The sequence below is a fragment of the Aythya marila genome (genome assembly GCF_965140915.1).
Source record: "Aythya marila genome assembly, chromosome: 4".
NCBI lineage: Eukaryota > Metazoa > Chordata > Aves > Anseriformes > Anatidae > Aythya > Aythya marila.
The window spans coordinates 64,792,638-64,814,860 of record NC_139045.1 but is presented as its reverse complement, the minus strand read 5'-3'; the positions used below and the strand labels follow the sequence as shown (position 1 = coordinate 64,814,860).

Sequence of the window (22,223 nt, the reverse complement as noted above, 5' to 3'; positions counted from 1 at the left end):
CAATTCAAAATTCAGTTCCATTTGATTTAAAGTCATCGTGTTTTAGGAAATGAACTACAGAATGATCTGTATATGATGTTTTGTTAGACAAAGAAAGTACTAAAGTATTCAACCACTTTTTCTTTTTTCTTTCAATTGCTGTTCAAGATTAATTGTTCTAGTTCAGACTGTGATGTGTTGAGAGGTAGTAAAATGGAAAAGAAGCACTGACTGCTCTGCTCTATTTCAGATATTGAGAGTTTAAATTATTAAAGGTTGTGCTCCGATACTAGGTTCTAACAAAGCTAAATGGAAGCTCTTTGTGTGAACGTGTATAAGAGAAGAACAAAAATGTTCTGCAGGACCAAAACAGGAAGCCCATACGTTCACCAGGTATTTATAGACAGGATCACGTAGGACCAGGTGTCTTCAAACACCTAATTCTTCCCACTCTCATGCTGCAGAGCTTCCTGATGCAACTACAATGAGCAAACGTGCTCAATGGTTGTCCAGGCAAGGTTTGTTCTCTTCTGCTTCAATTCCTTCATCATCCAGCTAAATTACATTGTTATCCAACCTTACTTCTCAATCCTATTTACGTTTTTGCTATTTTTGATTTCTTTCTTAAGGTACTGTCTGCCTCCTGCTTCAATTTGTGGATCCTGCCTTTTTTCTTTCTTCATCTTCACCTTTCTCCAGTCCTTCTCTCCAAAACTCTTGGCGAAGTGAGGTTGACAGGTTTCTTCCTCATTTATCTCCCAGTCCACAGGTTTTTCTCCTCTTGGCACAGACCCAGTTTTTGTTTGCTCTCCTTCTTTTAACTATTCCGTTTTTTTACTGACACCTTCAGTCTGTGTCGGTATCTGTCTTGTGCCTGCTCTTGTCTTTTACTTTCCTCCTTATCTCTCACTCTTTACTGACGCTTTCTCAGAACATCTTGCACTCTTTAGAACACTTCTTAATACACTTAGTCTTTTCCATCTTTGGGGAGGGAATAAAATAGAAAAAGCTCTTGACCTGCCAGCCTGTCTTCCTCATTTTACCCCTAAGCTCATTCTATTCTTGTTATGTAGTTATTTTTCAGCCTCTTGAAGCCAGATTTTGTTTATTGCTGCTCTCCACAAAGCCTCTAATGACCTTCTTTTAAAGAAAGCTCAAAACCAGGCCTCCATCCTCATTACTGACTCAGTGTTTACGTGTGTGTCTCTGACTGATCCGTACGTAGCTCTTCCATTTTGTAGTTTGCCTGTAAATTCTTTAGGATAAGGTGCTCCCTTATTTCTGTTCTGTTCATACAGTATTCAGCTCAATTAGTGGGCTGGTATATGAGGAGGACTGAACTACTATGAAATAACAAATGACAAATATATTTTTGATCAAAGGTTCTTTTCCCCTCATCCTCTCCTCGTATATTTTGACTGGATCAGATTATGTACATTGTTACTGGGATTGATTATAAGTAGTGTTTTTAAATGGCATGGCTAGTTATCCACAAATGTAGCCCCACAGATTTGCATTGCGCTGCAAATTTAGAGCAGAATTCTGCTAATCTTTCTCATGTGAACTGACCTACTTAAGTCGGTGGACAACTGATATTTGCCACACAGTAAGGATTTGGCTCATAATCTTAGGGAAAGCATTTGCATGCACACAGGGAATATTGTCTGTTGGTTTTGTTAAAGGCTTTCTCCTCATTCCATTCCTCTTTATGAGATTTTTAATGTGAAAGTGGGAGGAACAAGGTAAACTTGATGTGATGCTCAAGGAGGTGGTCTCTAAACGTCTCTAATTCAAACGGTGAGGAGAAAATTATCTCTGGGTGAGAGTTTTTACATTGACTTCACAAAAAGAAGTCCACTTGGCTCCTGGAAAAAATGAAAACACTGCTCTTAACAGTTAAGGGCAGGGGGGCAGGCTTAAAATGATAGATGATAAAAATCATAAACTTCAACAGATTGAGGACACATAAGGGACAGTGATTGCTGAGCCGATGTTGAGAGGCTCTCAGGAGCTGTAGAAATTGCAAAAGCTTTGGTCACAGAAATTTAGATGTATTTACAAAAATGATTTGCAGTTCTTTTTTTTTTTTCTTTTCTCCCAACAAACCACCGGTGTATTTTTTTTCAGACTTTGTACCTCATTCAAGTAATTTATTACTGATTTATTTTCAATAATATTTTTGTATATAAATTTATTCTTACGGAAAGAAGAGAACATTCATTTTCTCTGTGTTTGTAGATATAAATTATGCAATGTATTTTTAGTCAAACATGTTGGTTAACTTTTGGGATCAAATGCCCTGCAAGGTGACATTTCTTCCAGTTGCAGCTGTCAGAGCAATCAGAGGAAGCTGCTAAAAGAACATTTCAGTGCCATCTCCCATCTCCACAGAGGAATCAGCACTCTGATACTGTCTAACTTGGTGTCTGAGTGGGAGTCTTAAGCATCCATTATACAAAATGGAGAAAGAGAGATTTTCTGACTTCTGTGCCCTGAATCGTCCCCCTGAAGCTTCACCGAGCACATAGTGAGCTTAAGTTTCTAACAGAAGCATCTAGGTTATTTTTCTACAACCAGAGAGTTTGAATATCTTCTGCACGGATGCTGAAGGGAAGTGTCTTCTTGATTCTAACTGGCTTAACCATGGTGTTGTGTGTTTGGGTGTAAACTTGCTCCTTGTACTCTTTGCCACTGACTTCAGGGAGATGGGATTTCATGTGCACTGTGCATTGCTCATAAAAACTTTTGTCTTTTGCAAGAACAAATCCAAAACAACAAGGTAATGCGTGAGGGAGGGACAAAATAAGCCAGCTCTATCAGATAGATTAGGGTCATTTTATACAAAACAAATACCACTATTTTCAAGGCTTCCTCTTATTTCTGTCAAGTTCTAGGAATATTTTCCCATTTATTATATTTACAGGCTCTCACGGTTACTTTCTGAACTGTAGGTAGCATTTTCAGCCAGTATTTATGCTCTACTTGCCTCCAATAACCAGGTACAAAATTCAGAATATATCCAGAATAGTCCACCCAAAGCTGCTGGAAGGACTGGATCCCTGTTTTGGAACACTTCCCTGTACCTGAGGCTTCAGCTATGTACCAGGCCATGCATGTCCGTAAAGAAAATGTTCCTGATCATGAGGTAGCAGGCCCTGGCTTGTTTGGCATTGCTGCTCACATGCTTTCCCTCTGACCTGAAAAAGAGAATTGGTTTTGTGCATAGCCTTGAAAACTTGATGGTACTGGTGTGTAAGCAGAGAGGACATCCTGAGGTTGAAAGGATTTTGTGCATGGACAGGAGTGGACAGAGGCAGCAACTGACCGAAAAGGATAGTGCAGGTGCTAGGAGCTCCAGGTTCCAGCACAGCACTGGCTGGTACTGCCAGGGCAGATATAGGGGTTCTGGTGCTGGCACCTTGAGGTGCTGCGAATAAATAATTGTGGTCTACACAGGTGCAAGGACCAAATATCTTTTACTTTCCCACCTTTTCAGAGGTGAAGATTTAATAATCTTTACTTTCTAAGTTGAGGATGTTTCTGTTTTATTTTCCATCATCAGTGAGAAAGGAAAGAATGTCATTGTATTGCTATTTTTCTTTCCCCCCCAACATTTCTTTATTCTGAAATTAGATGTTGATCCCTGGACAGTTATCACAGCTGGTACTTTACATAGTTCTCTACTTTTTCCAGTCTCATACCATTTTTGTAGTAATAGCAAGGCACTTGAGTTTACTTTCAAGAACCATATGTGCTAGCTTCCTTAAAAAGAAACAAGACCAATCCCCCAAATCTGCAGCATCCGTGCAAGATTACACAAAAAGGCTGTAGTAATGCTGACAACTGAGCTGTATGTTTTACGTTCAAGTCCAGGGCCTAAACTGCAGGACCATCCTTCTCTCCTCTGAATTGGCTTTGTGACTATGTACTCCCTTTTCTTGCTGTAATAGTGCTTTTGGTATGCAGCCATTTGTCTTCTATTCAAATTTCTATCCTTCAGTGGCACTTACACCTTTTCAGATGGCATGCCTTCTGCAGCCAACAGTTCCTACTTCCCTGAACAGGAACTGAAAGGCCAAGGAACCTGCTTGTCTTCACAGTTCAAATAATTTTGTTTTAATATATGCCATAGCAACTGCACTTAATTTAAACACAAGCACTGAAGAGCAAGCTTTATTTTATAATACAAATGTGTAGTTTTCCTCTTCTACTTCTTTTCATATTCCTGAGTTTACAGATTTTAGCATGGCTTTTCCCAGAAGATTGGCTAATATAACAAATGAAAATAGGAGGTCTAGGAAAATGGCAAAACCAGCAGACATTCCCTTTGTCCAGCTTTCCTTTCCAGTACAGTGAAGCCACTGAGATTCTTTTCTGGCCTTTTTTTTTCTTTTTTCTTTTTTCTTTATCCATACCTTGTATTTTGTATTTTATCTACAAAACGGGCAAAAATTAAAAGGTAAAGAATTGTTATTTAACCTTACCCTTCCTAATGGTTGCCCAGTCTCTGAGCATTCCATTTTCACGGACAGGTATTTGGCAATTTCAGTAATATTTGCCCAGGTTGACAGTGACCGACTGTTGCTTTTGCTGCATACGACAGTATCGACTAGCACAGGATCGGGGCCTCCCGTCAGCGTGCAATACGTGTCGATGCAAACCCATTTAAGCAGCTCCAAGTTTTTTTCCCCCTGCATCCCCTCCCTTAAATTCTTCGGTGCCCGTCTTAGCAGCAGAAGAGCTAAAATAATTACCTGCAGTCTCATTTTTCACTTTCCTACATGCAGATCCTGCGCGGTTGGGCAGCGAGAGGCGGACGGGGAGGGGCGAGCTCTGATGCAGCACAGGCATATGACAGCACCAGCAGCAGCAGCAGCAGGCACAGACCTTCTCCAGGCAGCTTTTGCTGCAGTACGCTGATTGCCACTTCATAGCATCCGGCAGGAGCCCCAGCAGCAGGCGCTTGGAGGAGACTCTGCGTGGGCACTTGTTTAAGGAGTACCTGACTAAACAATTGGGTTATTCTTTAACTGCGGGAGAAGTGCCTGTATTCCCTTCACGCAAGCTCCCTACTGGCTTTCTGCATTCTTAATTCATTGGAGCCGTTTCTCCCTCCGTCTTCCTCCCGTTACTTCTTTTTTTTTTTTTCCTTATTGTTTATTTATTTTTTTTGATCGTTATTCACCCCTCAAATCTGTGCTGCATCACTGGCTGTCATTATGCTGTGCTCAGTAGCCCAGTGTGTTCTCCGCCTCTGCTAGGCAGTGGCAGCATGGATGGTGCTCTTGTGACGACCTCTGCTGATGCTATCAGTCCACTGCGGATAGGCATGCTGAGTAATCCTGCTGTAAATGGGCGAGGACACGGACACACGAAAAATTAACCACAGCTTTCTTCGAGACCACAACTATGTGACTGAAGGTAACAGAAATACTGTCATTATTCTCTTCTTGCATTGCATATTCTCTGCCAGGAATGCACTGTCATGTTCGGAGATGTAGGCTGCTCCTGTTTTTTTTTTCTTTCTTTTTTTTTTTTAAAGCAGACTTTCAAGGCGTTTTTCTGTGTGATGTAACAACAGGATGTGTTTGAATCTGCTCAATCCCAAAGGCATTCTGTCATGCTATGGTGATATATGAAACTATATGGGCTAGGGAAGGTCTTGCATTGTGCTGAGTTTGTGCTAGTGAGGTGTGCAGCACCTGGCATTGAATGCACAGGAGCTGCAGTGTGAAAGACTGGAAGCAGCTGATTACTTAAAAAAGATGAAAGATTTGAGAGCACTGCAGTACAAGAAATAATCTGAAAAGTTAACTGTTCGTTGGTGTAATAAAGGTTATGCATCTCATTTTGGTAATTGTAGCCTGAGCATCACAGACATTGCTGAGTTGATTGTTCCCTTGAGAACTGTATAAATTCAGAAGGGATGTGTATGCATAATCTTTTGAAATGCTGCTGCCTTCTTTCCATCCTCTGTGCATGTGCAAGGGATGAGAGAAAAGAAAATGTACCTTCATTTTAAGTCATTCAATGGCTGCTGGTTTATTACATAAAAAAGGATTTTTCCAGTAGGTGACACACATTAAATGCTGAGAGATTTTACCTTGAGACAAGCGAAATGGTTGGGTCGGGTACAGATCCTGTTTTCCGTGCCAAAAAGTTGGTTTAAGAGCAGGCCATTTTGAGATGGATCGATTGCACAGGAGAAATGTATTTGTAGGTGCTTGACTTGGCAAATGGATTTGCGTGTGCTGAGTTTTAACACCACTTTCCAGCAGCAGAATCAGTACTTCAATGTAGGCTTATATAATATGAGCATACTTAACATTGGGGTCACCCAGCACTACTTGAGGCTCAGTCTCCAGATTGTGTCGTCATTTGATCAACGCTCAGTCACTCAATACTCCCATGCTGCAGCCCGAAATCTGATCAGCTGGTGCCCTTGGTTATTGGGGATTTGCATTTTTTTAGAATGTGGAGAAGAGCAGGATAATTTTGCCATTTGGAATACAAAAGCAGATTTTTCAGAAGGAAAATAGAGAAAGCTGTGTACCCCTGTCTGGTGTAATTGTTTGATAATCTTGCCTCCAGGACATCCTTTGCACTCTGGTTCTGTGAATTTTTTTTATTTGTTTTCAATTTTTGGTTGATGCTTTTTGTCTGAATGATGCTTTGTGTTTTGAGATCTTGTCATCTGTGAGAACATTTGAAGAAACTTTGTCTTCTCTTTATTAAATTTATAAATTTACACCTTTGCTTCTGCAAAATGCACTGTGTAATTACTGCAGTGTACCTGCTACGTGTTGAGGTTCAGATGTATATTTAATGTGCATGTGCGGCTATGTGAAAATTTGGACTTTCAAGTCTGTCAGTTTTGTAACTGAGAAAAAGAATCCCTTGTGGATTTTGCAAATCAGTCTTCTCCTTTGTATGCTGGGGGTGTTTTAAAGATGTAGATGGCAATTTTCAGTATTTTTGGGCACACTCCTGACTGAAGTGTGAGATTTTCTCACTTTCTGTCCTCACTTTTTGTTTGGGTCAGAAGGGCTGGATGTTCTTCCATGCTTGCACATAGAGTGGCTTGTCTGAAATGGGTCAAAATATACCTTGAATGTCAATGTCATCCTGTATTTTCCCAGGGATCAGGAGTTATTGCAAAATATGTTGATTTTGAGGTACACGATATATAGGAAACTGTCAATAGCAAAGGTTATTAAAGTAGTGTCAGTTCTTCAGCTCTGACTAGTGCCATGTTTCTTGGGAGTGCTCAGCTGGCCAGCTATAATAAAATTCTTCACGTCTGTTATACCTGAGGTTGTCACACCTTTTCAAACACCAGGAAAATCAGGAAGGAATGGATTTATTTGTGAAAATTTTCTGGGGGTGACTTCAGGTATTCAGCTCAGACGACTATCACAAATTTGAATTTCTCATTGATACATTTTGTTTAAAATGCTTAATGAATATGGAAGTTAAACTGTTGCTTAAAATGTGCTTTGTTGCTTTTTTTTTTTTTTAAATTTAATTTAATGATTTGTCTCCATGAAACAGCCTTTAACACTTCTCACCTACAGAGGCCTGAAGTCCTTTCAAAGCCCTTACATTTTTCCTATCATTATGTTAGTACTGTGTATATAACAGCAATGTACACGTAGGAACACAGCAATGCCATATGGCAGGCAGTAATGCATTATTTTGCTATATCAGAAAATAATTTTATTTGGACCAAACCCAAGCCTGTCTTTTGTTTTTCTTTAGCTTTTGTAATCCACCATTGAAAACAAAGAAATACATTTCATTAAGTGTAGTAGAAAAGTTACTGATATGTTGTTGTCTGTGAATAATTACAATTTTCTCTTCTGCTTTCAGAGTTTAAGATCTTGGTAAGGGTTGTCTTCTGTCCCTGCTGCTCCATGCAGCAGACTAAATTTACTAGCAGAAGGAGGTGTTTCTGACCTTTACATGCACTTCTTTCCTGGCTGTTCCCTGAGGAGAGTAAAGCCAACAACAATCAAGAAGATGTGGGTTAACTAGAGTATTGCTTCATTTCTTCTCTTCTTTTTACTTCATTGATCTAAAAAAAATAAAAAGAAAAAAAGCCATAGGTGTAGGAATGCACAGGGTGTAGGACATCTGTGAGCCAAGTCTGATTTGTGATGTTCTTGATAGCAACCCTAGCGTGTTCCTGCCAGACTGCTTGCTGGAACAGAGGAGAATTTCACCTCTTTGGTATGCAAGGCAACTTGAATTGTTTTCTCAATCTCAAAAGTTTCTCAATGTGATCGATGGTGTGTGAATGTTGCACTATTTCTGGCAATAGGTATTACAGCCATTGACAGCAGTGAGTACCTGGACCTGTTTCTCCTGTTACGTGGGCATATCGACAACAAAATAAATGGACTTACACCAAGCAGGATCTGAATCATTTTGTCATTGGAAGTCTTAAAAGTATGCTACAGTTACACAACAGAAAGAAGTTTGATTTCAGCAGCACTATGCAGAAGCTTTTTTCAATGATCACTTTCAAGAGTGTTTTTTTGAGGAAACTGCTTTAATTGGAGTTATTTGTGTGGTGAACACAAAAAAGAACTGGTGAGACATAGAGAGGGAGGAGAGACCTGAGGCCTACAAAATGTGACCTGTGAGAAGAGATTAAACTTGATGTAAAGGTAGTGTAACACTGGGATATATCGCGTAGGGAGCTTGTGGGGTTTCTGTCACTGCCAGTCTTTGAAAGCAGGTTACGTGTGTGTGTGTAAGAAGTGACATCGAGCTAGCCGATCCTCCCCAGGGGCAAAAGATGGGCTCGATGGCCTCCAAGGTCTGTTGAGGCTCGTGATTCATTGCCGAGCTCTGCTTTAGCTGTGTTGCCTCTTGCACCCCAGCTACCCAGGAGGTGTGGTGTTAGTGAAATCCTTCCGAGCAACAGCGAAGAGCAGGGAGGTGCAGTGGAACATGGCAAAGGAGGTGGGCTGGATGGGAGACATGCAAGCTTTGCTTGCAGGCAGTCTGCTAGGGAAGGTGGCGAGAAAATAGTGGACACTGAGTTGGGGGATGGCGTAAAGGAGGGAAAGTGATTGAGTGCTTTTGGGGACAGAGAGCACCCTTCAGTCTGAGGGTTGACCTTGGCTTTACTTTTGCTTAAGATTAACATTAAAATTAACAAGATTACTGACATGCTTTGCTGTCTCGAGAGCTTGGGATCAGCCATATAGGATCTGATTTCAGTTGTGTGGTATGGTCATTGTACATTGTACCAGGTATAATGATTGGCAGATAAATAATGAACAAAACTCACCATCCTTACGAAACAGTGTTAATGAGCGTGGTTAATGTCCATGAACCCAAATTTATCTGGAGAAATGCTTCTCTGGTGGCAAAGGCACTCTGCAGGTAGTATGCAGACATGTCTAACATACCGATTCACCCCTGCCTTTTCATGGATCGTCCCTTTTGGGAAGAAATAAAAAGTTGCTTGTCCTCTCTGTTTCTGGAGAGAGCCAGGCTCCTGCCTTGTTCTATGCCTCCAAGTTCTAGCAAAGCTGGTGAAGGTGCACAGGTGCAGTGGGGCAGAAGCTGACCTTCAGTATCTAGTCATTTATAAGGCCAAATGGTGCAGATTGGTTCCATATGGCTTAACTTCTATTATAAAGTTAATCGTGTTAATGGTGTATTAACCCTCTCAAATGTGATATTTGAAAAATAATGAGAATTACCAGTGCAGTGTAAAACATATTGAATCATAACCATGTAAAACGTTTATTATAGAGAGTTTTTTGGTAATGATTTTGAAGGAAAAATCCTCTGTGGATAATGAAAACAGATTTAGGGGTCTTTTTTTCCACTTAACTAGAGAAGTTAGTATCTCTGTTCTTCATTAATCAAAGTTAAGGGAAATTATCCATTCTTGTATGCTTAGAAGACATTTATTTATGAACATGCCTTTCATAAGCATCTCAAATGTAATTTGAATAAGAGCTGACTACCTGAGAATATTGGATGAATGTAGAGAACAGGTGGTGCTCTACTGGCTCAGGCTCACCATCGGTCTAGTTGGTTCGCTTATTTCTGAGAATGGCTGGGAACAGGCTTATGGAGAAAACTGCAAGGGGTAACTCCTTCTGCCTTAACCTCCAGCAATTCAAGATTTATGTTGTAAAATATTGATAGATGTGTGTGTATATAGTGTGTGTGTATATATATATATAATATTTATATATATATAAAATCAGTGTGTATATATATAATACGTATATTACATATATACCTATATATAATAGGTATATATGTAGGTATATTATATATATATAATCTTTTTGCAAAACTCATTTTGAAAGTTTAAGAACAACCCTAGAAGTAATTGTTCATTCTTTTTCTAGTCAGTTATGTTTTTTTATCTTTTTCCTCAAGTCAATATGAACAGAGGTAAACTTATTAAAGCATAACCTTGCCCCTTGTTAAACAGACTGTAGTTATGTCTTTTTGTGCAGGATTTGGTTCTACTTTTATTCGAAACACAACTCAGGTGAATGTTTTGGGTAGCCTTGAAGATTTGGGTTAATAAAGTGTATTCCATCCAAATGATATACTGACTTTGTAATCTTTATTTGTACAGTTTACCTGGGAAAAGCAAAGGAGGCAGGGCAAGAGCACAGCTGGTGTATTGGCCTGTGCCAAAGCCCGAACCATTTGCTCACCTGCTTCAGCCTGCAGCTGCATGCGTGCTTCAGCGTGTAGGAAACCCAAGTCGGTGCTGTCCAAAGCCTGGGACATTAAGGCTGCATCCAGTATGAGCAAAATTGTTGAGGCAGCAGTTTTTTCAGGCAAGCCACCTTCAACCTGCATTTAGCTGCCTAATCTGCCAAATCTGCAGGGGTAGGATTAGGACAGTTTCGACTCTAGACTGGGAGTTTGGAGTTTCTTAGTCTGTTTCTTGGAGGAAGGGCGCTGCTAGAGCCTCCCAGGAGAGCACTTCACGCCTCTGTGCTGCAGGACATGCTTACAAGGCATGGAGTTAACTTGCTCTGGAGCTGCGTTTAATGTCAGGCCTCCAAATGACAATTATTCACTGGTGTCGCATGTACCTTGTAAAACGGTACCAGATGTGACTAAACGGGGTGGCAGATCCTTCCCCTTGCAAAGCCATAAATCTCTAATGTGCTGGTTTTGGTGGGTTACCCTCGGGGATTGATGGCCACTTTAGCTCTCTGCACACATACATAGCCAATAGATGGTCTCCCACTCAATAAATAAATAAAAACGATATGTCGTTGCTGTGTAAAGTTAGACGTCCTGGGGAAGTGAATGAGCTGTATTAACAAAAGAAAAGCATCTGGACTAGTGGTTACGTGCTGAGCCATCTCCACAGCAGCCACCACAGATGTGCAGAAGAGGCCGTGGGCACCAGCTTAGGGTGTTTGTCAGCTGCTCAGACTCAGGTGCCAACAGGTGCCTGATGGCACAAAAGGTGCTTGTTTGCAACAATTTAGGCTATATGCAGTTTATTCATAAGCACTTATGATATAAAAAGAAATATAGACTAGGAACATCTTTGAAATAGAAATGTTTATAGTGTATTTAACCATATAGCTACTATACAGAATATATTTAACTACACAGAAACCTTGGAAATTGAAGTTCAGAAGGTCAACAGTGCTCTGTATGTAAAAGATGAAATGCAGCATTACGTGTTGATTTATGCAAGACCTCTCTCCTCTATCTGTGCCAGATTTCTTTCTAATTGAATCTGACAATTCAAAAGCATTGAATAATGTAAAACTAAACAACACCGTGCAGGTAGAGTAAGTGTCATCATTCACTGCAGGAGCAGTTTATTTAGCATATGCATCGTTATGGAAAGAAAACTACCTTGCTATATATTTTGTTTTCTACGCAGACCACAGACATTTCAACATTGTACCATATATTTAAACAGTGAGTTTAGAGAATAATAGATGTGATTCTTACATCAGTTTAAAATGTGAAACACAGTACACTAACACTGAATATTTTATAATAGTAAAAGAACTGAGTATCTTTTATTACAGCCATAAAAAGGTAATCAATCATTACTGCTTACGTTGTGTTGATACTTGGATCTTTGAGACTTCTTTATTATTACAGTTTATTTCTTTATTATTTGTACAGATTATAAGGTGTATTCCTTACTGAGACTTTGTACAGAGGAGTATATGGTAAGAGAAGACAAGGTTGAGTGGCTAAAAAACTGACTGATCCCAGTGTAGTTGTTTTGGCTGGGATGGTAGAGTAGGTAATTATCTCAGAGAATTAGGGGAAGTTAGTACGGGGATTTTTGTTTTTAAACAAGAAAGGGATTTAAATGTACTTCTAGCCATACTGAGGCACTTTCATGATCAATCGTTTCTGTAGTTCCCAGGCTGAACAAGCCTTTAGCAATGAACGTGGCCTATGTTATTGATCCCTGGCAAAAGTTCCCCAATTTGTTACCAGTAGTAATACATGAAACCCTGGCAAAGCAGCCTTATATAAGGTAAGAGAGTTCATTTTCTCAGGATTTTTCCTGTTGATGAGCTATTGGACCTCTTAGTTTTGTTTCTTAAATGCAAATGAGAGCAGACTGTATTTGGCTTGTGCAAATGCAAGTAATAAAAATATACATCAGGAGACTCAATTTCTAATAAATCCTTCAGCACGTCACATAGTTCAGTAGCTTTTGTGAATTTTTAATATGATGGGATTTGCAATCTGTATCAGTAACTACAGCAGTGCTTTGCCTTTCACACTTACTTATTTGTAAAATAATGATGGAAACATCTATGTGTAATACAGTGGCATTTGTGTGTGTTTTAATTAAAAGCATAGTACAGAAGTAAGAAAAGGACTGAGAATTGTTTTATTATCCTGTAGTTCTAGTTCAGCTCAAGTCTGAATAGAACATAATTAATTGTCACCTTAATTCTTCCAGTGTGTAGTGGTTTTGTTGTTTATGTGGCCCAGGCATTGCAAGTAGTTGATGATTGTGCAAAATAAGACCATTTATACAAGGCTGAGGTTAATGCTGCAAGCCGTTGTATTGGTTGCAGTGAAGACAGCCACACTATCTTCTGTCTGTCAGGCCAGTTCCTAGTAAAAAATGAAGATAATCAGAGTTCGGTTTCTTTAAAGAAAAAAAGAAAGGAAGAAAGAAAAAAGCAAAAAATGTTCATCTCCTATTTTTTCTTAGTAGATCCATATTCTTTATCCATAATCTAAGTTGTTAAAGGTTTATTTCAAACAGAGTAAAAATAGTTCTCAAACAGTGAGCCAGTCTGCAAATTTTAATAATTTAATTCTAGACGTTTATCCTGTCAGTAAAACCTCATGTTCTATTAACCTTGGAAGGTTTCCATTTATAGTAGAAGTTGGCACAAGGTCTTCAATAAAGCCTTTCCAGTGTTCTCATACTTAAAGCTGTAAATCAGGCTATTTATGTCCTAGATTCATAAATAGTTTCTGATAACAATAAACATATTAATGTTTATTTCTCTGTTGTGATGCAACAAAAAGAAAAATTCAACTAATAAAAATAATTAGGAAAAAAAAATCAACAAAGAGGCCCAGCAGAGTGTCCAGAGCAGAGCAAAACAGGCTGCTAAAGTAGCACACAAGACTTGTCATGCTACGTGTTAACTTTGACACTGCTCCATTTGATATCTTCCATTTCTGATGAAATACAACTTCATTACTCTGCCAAATGGCCTTTCTTTTCAAATAAACAAACTTGGAATTTGGCCTGTAGTTTAGCATTAGGCATTTGTAATTTCTGATAGTTAACTGACAAATACATGATTGCTAGAGATAAGGATAGCGTGTAGTGCTTGACCTGCAGATCTTGATTACACACACTTCTTTTTTCTAGATTGTCGCATTGTTGCTTGGGAAAGACATGGTTAAATATGATTTATTTGGTTGTTTATTTATCCTATTTAACTGCTCTTCAGGAAAGTGTGATTGGGGTAGGACCCTCATAAGGTATAAATCTGCTCCACAGTTCTGGGTAGCCAATACCCAAGAATACCCGGCATTATGAAGCATGATTTTGTATATGTGGTGTGCACTCATATATATGTACACTCAGAAGTCCTGTGGATGACTGCTAGTACATACTGTCTGGTATGTCTCTATTCCTGCCAGCTGCTATGCTTGACATGGGAAACCAGAAGCATTAGTATGATTGCTTACAAGATTCAGCATTGGGAGATAGGACAGTAAAAGCTTATATGTAGGGCACTGCATGTCTTTCACGTCCCATGTGATTTACAGGCTATTTCAGTCTATGTACATCAGTGTTTGCTGAACTGGGAAGTGAGACTTGCTTTGTTTGGAATGAAGCTTTCTTTATACAGTGGGTATAAGAAGCAGTGTCCTTGCATTTCTGCTCTTCCCCTGTGGTAATGATGAGCTACAGATTCTCTGAAAAAGTGGATTACTTGAACACGGATTTTGCTTTTCAGGATTAGGTATGCACTTAATTGTTGTGCATGTTTGTGCTTCCCCTTGCATTTCAGAAAATGGGTCATGTGCAGTAGAGGCATTTGTGACACTATGTGCATGTTATAAAGTCCCTAGATTAAAATAGATACTAAGAAGTTGCACCTCTAAGCAGTAATAATATTGCTAATTGATGAATTGTATTACACTTTCTAAGATTGACTAGCTGCAAGGTTTTAACTACATGCAAGTGAAGGTTTATGCTTAAATTTTGAACTGTCTTGCAGAAATGAAAGCAGAATGTGATTTATCCAGAGTATAAACAATTGGTTATTTGTTGCGTTATATTCCCCAGATTTTTGGTTAGGTTGAAATAATGAACATGTTTCTTTTACCTTTTCACAATTTCAGATAAATTTCAACATGTTTTACATTTGGGGTTTGGTTTGAAATTGCTTGTGAATGCAGTTTTTGGAGGCAAATTTTTTGTTCTCCAGGGAAAGCTGTAGTACAGGCTGCTCACCTTTCCTACTCTGCCTTGGAAACTGCTGATACAGCCTCCCCTGTGGCCAGGGGAGTGTCAGGAGACAAGAGTGAAAGAGGCACTGGTTAGCCCACCAATCTGAATCCAGCATCTTCAGAAAAACACAGAATGGCTGAGATGATCTGGAGGTGATCCTGTCCAACTCCTGCTCAAGCAGGGCCACTGGCAGCAGGTTGCCCAGGACCATGACCAGGTGGCTTTTGAAGGTGTCAAGAGAGGGAGGTTCCATAACCTCTCCAGCTGTGCCAGCAAACTTGGCTAGTTTTTAAATTTCTCCCTTGCTAGAGAGAAGGAAACATCATGCCTGCCCTCTGGGAGCAAAGGTTGCTGTGAGCAGTGCTGACTTGTGCAGGGATGAGGTTGCTGTCTGGAATCATCCCATTGTTGCTCTGTGTCCGCTGTTAAATGTGCATCAGAAGCATTGGTGTTTCAGACAGTGCTTTAAAGACTGAAAAGGTGTAAAGTGGTGATGCTTACTCTAATAATTCATCAAAAACACCTTTTTATAAGGCTTTTGTAATACATGTGTACAGTAGAAGGAAAGGGGGAAATAGAAGCTACAAGTATATTGGAAAAACATTTGACAGTGTTCCTGGATGTACCCAGGTAGTGGTAGTAGTCATGTTAGATCTGATAGTGGGAAGCTGTAATGCTTCTGCTCTATTAATAAATACTAACAAAGATGATTGCCAACATGGAGCTTGTTTGCACAGGGATTCATTTCTGATTGTTAAATGTAAGTATATTTAGACAGAAAACGATTTTTGTTCCTGAAAGCCAAGGAGCTGGTGTAAATTGGAGGAATTAGTGATTCAGACCCCACAGAGCAAACATCAGCCTGGTTATTACAGATGGGACTTGATAGATGTAGTTATATCGAGGTTAGCACAGGAAGCTCTTCCTTTGTTTCACATTTTAATGACCAAATTCAATCTGTATGGTTGGCATATTATTGTTAGCAATTGAATTTATGTAGTTTTATTTAAAAAAAAATACCCAGTTTGGCCAAGATTCCTTTCCTGAAATGTTGCAAATATTTCCAAGCTCTTTGTGTTCCTCTTGCTAAGACATCTCTGTTCCAGAAATCTCTATTCATAAATTTGTTTGTGCATGAATTTATACATTTGTGGATCTTTATTGTTCAAGACAGTAATGCATCCAGCAACTTCAAACACTTTTGAAGTATTAAGACTAAATAGAAAAAGTTATCTAAATTTTTCCATGGTTAAAATGTAAATTTATATGTTAAAAATGCTCTTAGCTTGAGAGCTAACTCTGACAAATTTAACTGTCTTTTTTAAATCTGATTTTTTTTTTCTAAAGTATTCATCTTCTGGCCATTTCTAAAGTGTTTCATTCTGCAGCTTGACAGAATTAGAATAACTTAAGACAAAATACTAATTTAGTAGTTTTACATTCTTTGAAATATCTACATCTTATGTTAATGGGGTCAGTATTTGAGTTACCAACTTGGTAACAGAGGATGTCTGAAACATACGCTCTATCACAATAATCACATCCAAATAGTTGAATTTGAAGGATAAGTAAAGGAACCTACTCTGGTATGTTTTCAAAACTGGGCAATGAAAGAATTCATTTTCTTTGCCTTTTGCAGTTTTACAATGCAGTCTAGAAATTGTGACTCCAAAATTTAAGTTGTTATTGTGTAAGTGAATTCTCCCTGGGAATTGAAAGACTGAAAGACAAGATGTGCCAGATAAATACTGGTAACACCTTCTAACTGAAATGTGAAAAACGTAGATAGGTAAGATTTGACTCCATGTGACAAAATGAGATCCCTAAACATTTTGGCAAGGACCTGCTGTCATGGGGGGAACCTGGCACTGTGCAGCAAATTTCCAGCACTCCTGAGCACTGTTTCAGGTAAAAATAGTAGCTCCACCAGCTGCCTTGTCCTTCTTGGACCAGGCATTTGGGAAGTCTTGTTTATTTAGCCTATAAGTGGTGGTTCTTATGAATTTGTATAAAGAGTCTTTTTTTTTGGTTTGTTTTTCCTATTCTTTTTTTCTGTATCTCATTGAGAAACCTTCTGTGGGAGTGCAGGAAGATTTTCTCTAAGTGTTTCCATTTTATTTTTCAAAAGCAGTTTTTACTGATGGGAGGATGCTTAGAGTTTATTGACAGTGCTATTGTAGCACATAGGGCAGAAACGGAGAGCAGGCAAAACGCCTATTCATCCTAATAGCTTTTAAAAGCAATAATCCAACAGTTCCCTGAAGCTTTTATCCAATTCAGAATTCCCAGAGCACCTCATTTCAGCTCTGGGGCTACACAGATCATATCCACGGATGGTCCATTTCTTCTTTTGAAGCTAGCCACTTAAAAAAACTATCCGCTTTTGATGTTTTGTTTTAGTAAAATGACTGCTTGCTCAGGGCCCAGCTCTGTGGTTACACGAGGACTCTCACTGAAGACCTGCTCTGGCCTCCCCTGCTGTGTGCGGCCTTTGTATGAAAGGTGAGGGGAAGAAAATGGTTTTGAAAGTTTTATGAGCTCGTTTCAGAGAGGAGAGGTGTTCTGCATTGCAGACAAACCAAATGCAGAGTAAACACTAAAACAGAAATGCTTTGGCTTTGAGGTGAATACCCGGACAGGCATGCAGGCCCTGGCTGGGCTCCCCTCGCTGCTCCTCTCCCCCCCAGCAGAGTCACTGAGGTGCTGAGTATGCCAGCCTTGGGGTGCATCCAGAGCTGCTGCTCCCGGCCCTCTGACAGCATTGGAAACATGACAATCACTTTTTTTTAACCCTTAATAACCCTCGGTTCTAGGACCGAGTCTTTAATAATGTTACAAATACCCATTGATGAGTTCAGCGCTGCCATGGTTGGCCTATTAGAAGTAACCAAGCCTACCAGCTTTAAAGCTGCCTATCTCTCTCTGTGCCCCATGCCATCTTTCCAATTTTCTTTCTTCTGTCACTTGCTTCTAGTTGAGGTGAATTGCTTCCTACCTCTGATTTTGGAAAGTCTCAGCTAGAGAGACTTCCTAGGCACAACTACTTGTGCCTATATCATGGATTTACCACAATAAATGTGATGTAATAAATGAGGTATAGTTTCTCTGTATTTAATATGTTTTAACTCTCAGGTAGCTGGAGTTTTCCTGAACCTGAATCTCAGCTCCAGTAACATATGACACTTGAAGAGGAAGAAGAAGGGCATGCTGATCAAGTCTTGGAGTTCAAAATTAGGGCAGAATCTAAAATGCATCTCTTTGACTAGATGTCTGACATGTGGTCAAGACTGGAAATTACACAAGACAGTACGGATATTTTGGAACTAAATATTTCAGAAGAATAACTTACATTTTCCCTGGTTCATGCAGACTTCTGTCCAAACAACAGATACTTTCTTAAACCTAATGGTCTGCCTTCAAGTTGCCTTTCATGTGCTTCTGGTATGTGTCTTCATGCTGCTAAAGTTTCTTTGATCTACTTTTGGCCAGTATCCAGACCATCTTTTAATTCCCTTTGTGAAATTTCCATATCAGCTTTAATTCCTGCCAGAAGGCAACTGTTCCATCTCTGTTCTACCAGGGCCCCAAAGCTTTAAATTCTCAACATGTCTTTTCCTGGAAATAATACTCCCTGCTCAGACTCCAGGAGAAGTCAGGAATATGTAGATCCCAGCAATGCTGAGGAAAGAAATAAGCAGACAAAAATACAGGCATTCCTTCCTTGACTACAGTTCTCTTTCCATTTGCCACTTGACTTGACTGTGGTGATGCTTGGCTTCTATCTACAGTACTTGTTAGGCTTCAAGCTACAGAAATCTTTATTTAAAAGAAAAAAAAATATTAGAACAGTAACTCATTTAGCACTCTGCGTTTGCTATTCTTTCTGTTCTCTGTATTTACAACCATTGAATCATGTGAGAGTAAGACCCTGTGCCATTCTTCCATTCTTATTTGTCATTAAAGGACACAGCAATGACTCAAAATCATCTTGGCCTTGGAGGGGTTCATTAGTCTGCATGTGAACCACAGGTGCAAAGGAGGCTCACTGAAATTTCAAGAGCCCCTACTCCTTCACTGTTCTGCTGAAAAGGTATTTCTGACTTTGGAAGGTCTGGCAGGCTCCTTGGGTGAAGTCCCAGCTAGGTAGGGTAGTTCCAATGTGCTTGTCTTTGCAGCGGTGTCAGGATTTTACCCTGCTATCATGAGGTAAAGGCTAGTGGTGGTTCCTTTTTAAAGTTTACCACTTTCAAAAGAAGACATAGAATTGGAAGTGACTGGAAGTAATGAAACTTGCTTGAAGAACTTTTATTTTTAATTAAAATGTAATTTTTTCTACTCTGATTTTTGTTTGTCTGTTTTAAACGGAAACACTGTATTCATTTTTGTTAGGAAACAGACCTGTGTTTCCTTCAAGCAACAACCATTTATTCATTAAAATCCTGACAGGTTGTTACAGCCTTTATGTACTTGTGACTTGGTATCCAATGACTCTATTTAGAACCTGCCATTGGCTCTGGTGACACTGGATCATGGTGCATAGCTGTATTGTATGTACACATTGTAAGTCCCTAAAAATATGTCTGTATATACAAGCACAGTTTTGTCTTTTGAGAGTCCTGGTTTTAATCTCTACATCTATTTTTTTCTAATCGCTTTGTACACTTACGAATTTTTGTCTTCAGTATTACATTATATGTGTAGTGGATATATAGTGTATAACACTTGATGCTGCAACAGTATTTTTTTTACAGATTTTTTCCAACTCAGTGTGAGAAGAGTTAAAGTAATTGCTTGTGAAAAAGTATAATATATATATAAATTTAATGTACTATTAAAATTATCCTGTTCCATACTGTGACCTTAATACTGTCTCTGTAAGTTTCCTTAGAGCTTAGTGTACACAAATTTTAAATAATCTGGGTATGAACCCATTTCCTTTTCTTTGACGTTTTTCGTCTTCCTTGTGTATGATCTATCCCTTCTGCTTATTGTTTTCTATTATATATCTCATAGATTTTTCTTGAAGCAAAGCTACTGTCCAGATTTTCTGTTTGAGATAATGTTGCTTCAGGCTACTTTTTAACTTTTTGAAATGCAAAGTAATTGTAGTTCAGATTTTAATTGTATGTCTTTTTCTTCTTTTCAAGTATATACTGCCTGGACACATCATCAGTTTGTTATTTAAAGGGCTGATAAATGTGTCTAAGTTGTACTAATTTATGTGGCGATAAAATTCAAATTAATGCTACCAGAAGATCTCTTAATAGGTGAGGAACACAAAAGGTATAATTAAATCTCTGAAAAAAAATTACAGGATATTTCATGAATGTCAGTAACATAGTTTCAGCCCTTAAATAAATGTCTTTGTAACAGATGGTTTTCAGGGTTATCTGTATCAGAAGTTTAAGAAACATACATGTCTTATCAAAATAGTAGTTCTTCCCCTTGATCTGCTTACTTCTGGGCTTGTGCAGATTTGTAAGGTTCATATTGTCCCCCTTTGTTATGCTTTTACAGTTTCCAAAAAAAACCTGTTATGGTAGTAACAAAATGACACTTTGTGTGTGTGCAGAACAAGTGGGCAAATTCTCAACCTGGAGCATCCCTGTAGGTGATGATCCCTGGTAGGAGCATTCCAGAGAGCTTTTGTTGGTTAAGGTAATAATCTCAAAAATGAACCCACTATCAAGGAATAGGTGATGGCTGAAAAACTATAACAGGTGCATTGCTGGGGAAAAAATAAAAATAAAAAAATCACTTGCCAGGTGTAGAATTAGTCACTTCAATTAATCAATTTTACAAGCAGTGGTTACCTTTAGCATAACCCGGTTCAGTCAATTGTGGCAGTGCATCAGGTCTTGTGGTCAAATCCAGTAAGCTGAAGGGAAGAAAAAAGTCACCCGTTCTAGCTCAGGGTCTTTGGAGCACATTTCTTGGTGCACACATCATGTCTTAGTGCATTTTGGGGGTTGCTAGTGACACAGAGTGGGGCATGGTCATCCAGCCCTTTGGAACAGCCATTTATTTGCTTAGCAGTCTTGCTATAGATTCTCACTGTGCTGTGGCTACTCAAAACATGTTAGTTTCCCTTTAAAATCTCAGACAAGCAAGGAGCAGAGGCTTAGCAAAGGAATTTTGTAAAAATTACCTATTTTTCCACAGAACACCAGGGAGTTTAGTGTCTTAAAAACATGAGTAGGGAGTGACCTGTGGCCAATCTTCTGCTGGTCACATTCCTCCTTGTGCTAGCCCAACTTGTGTCTTGCTGATGTGAGCCTGCCATTGCCTTATTCCACCTAGCATGCAGGATGACCCCAGAGCCTTTCCAGATGGGTTTCTGCACTGCACTTTCTCCAGCCCATCCTGACATTTGGAGCTCTTCTGACCCCAGTGTAGAATTTTTTACTTCCCCTTTGCTGAACCTCATCAGGTTTCTCAGGGTCCATCAAGATTCTTCACAGGTGCTGTTTTTTTGCAGCTTTAGAGCCATTTCTTGTTTTCCCTTGGTTTGTAACTGAGAGGTGAAGCAGGGAGTTTGTATCGTTAGTTATATCGCAACATATGTTCATCTGCAATGTCTTGCAGACTTCAGTGCACGGAGAATATACACCAAGTTTGGATGGCACCAAAGTGAATTTTCTGTATGTTTTTTTCATGAATCACTATAAGGTTTTGGCTACCTCCAGCTGACAATATTATTTGAAATATACCAGAGAGCCATAGACACGTTTGCTTCATGGCAGACTCGTTGATTTTTATTCTTAGTCAGAAAGTTGACATTTTAATTTAATACCTCAAATAGCAACAAAGAGGAATTGCATTTGGTGTGCAGTGCACTTCAAGTAAATCAATGTTCTTTTTAGATTGTATATATATATAAAAAAACACTTCATAGGTTCTTAGCAAAGTCATAGCATATATGATATTGAAACCGTCATTACTTCTTTTTCTGCAGAGATTGTCCATTAAAGCTCAGGTACCAGCAACTCAGTTTTGGATGCTGGAACATAAGTATGGGCTCCCAACCAGTGATGACGACTAATCTGATTCAGCTGTAGGCACAAACTGTCAGGCTCATTTTCCTTCAGCTGCCTTGTTGGCTTGTGAGACTTAAGTGGGACTATAATTTGCAGCAGTCCTGTCCTTTCACATTGTGCAGGAAATGAAAGAGGAAATGTTCAAGCACCTTCTAAGTGTTGTCACTGGGTAAGGAGTGGAGGTGAGGAATCCACTCATCCAGCCATAGATACATAAATTTGTTCATCTAAAGATC

At 39.2% G+C, this 22,223-nt stretch overlaps 1 protein-coding gene across 1 annotated transcript in view; it reads left to right on the top strand.

Annotated features, from left to right (window-relative positions):
* Positions 1-5,330: 5,330 nt before the first annotated feature.
* PPP2R2C (protein phosphatase 2 regulatory subunit Bgamma) overlaps positions 5,331-22,223 on the top strand; it is a gene marked incomplete at both ends in the record, with an annotated part of 129,711 nt that continues 112,818 nt past the window's right edge. The window contains 1 exon segment of the mRNA XM_082758679.1: positions 5,331-5,400. Coding sequence (XP_082614805.1) covers positions 5,331-5,400 — 70 coding nt within the window.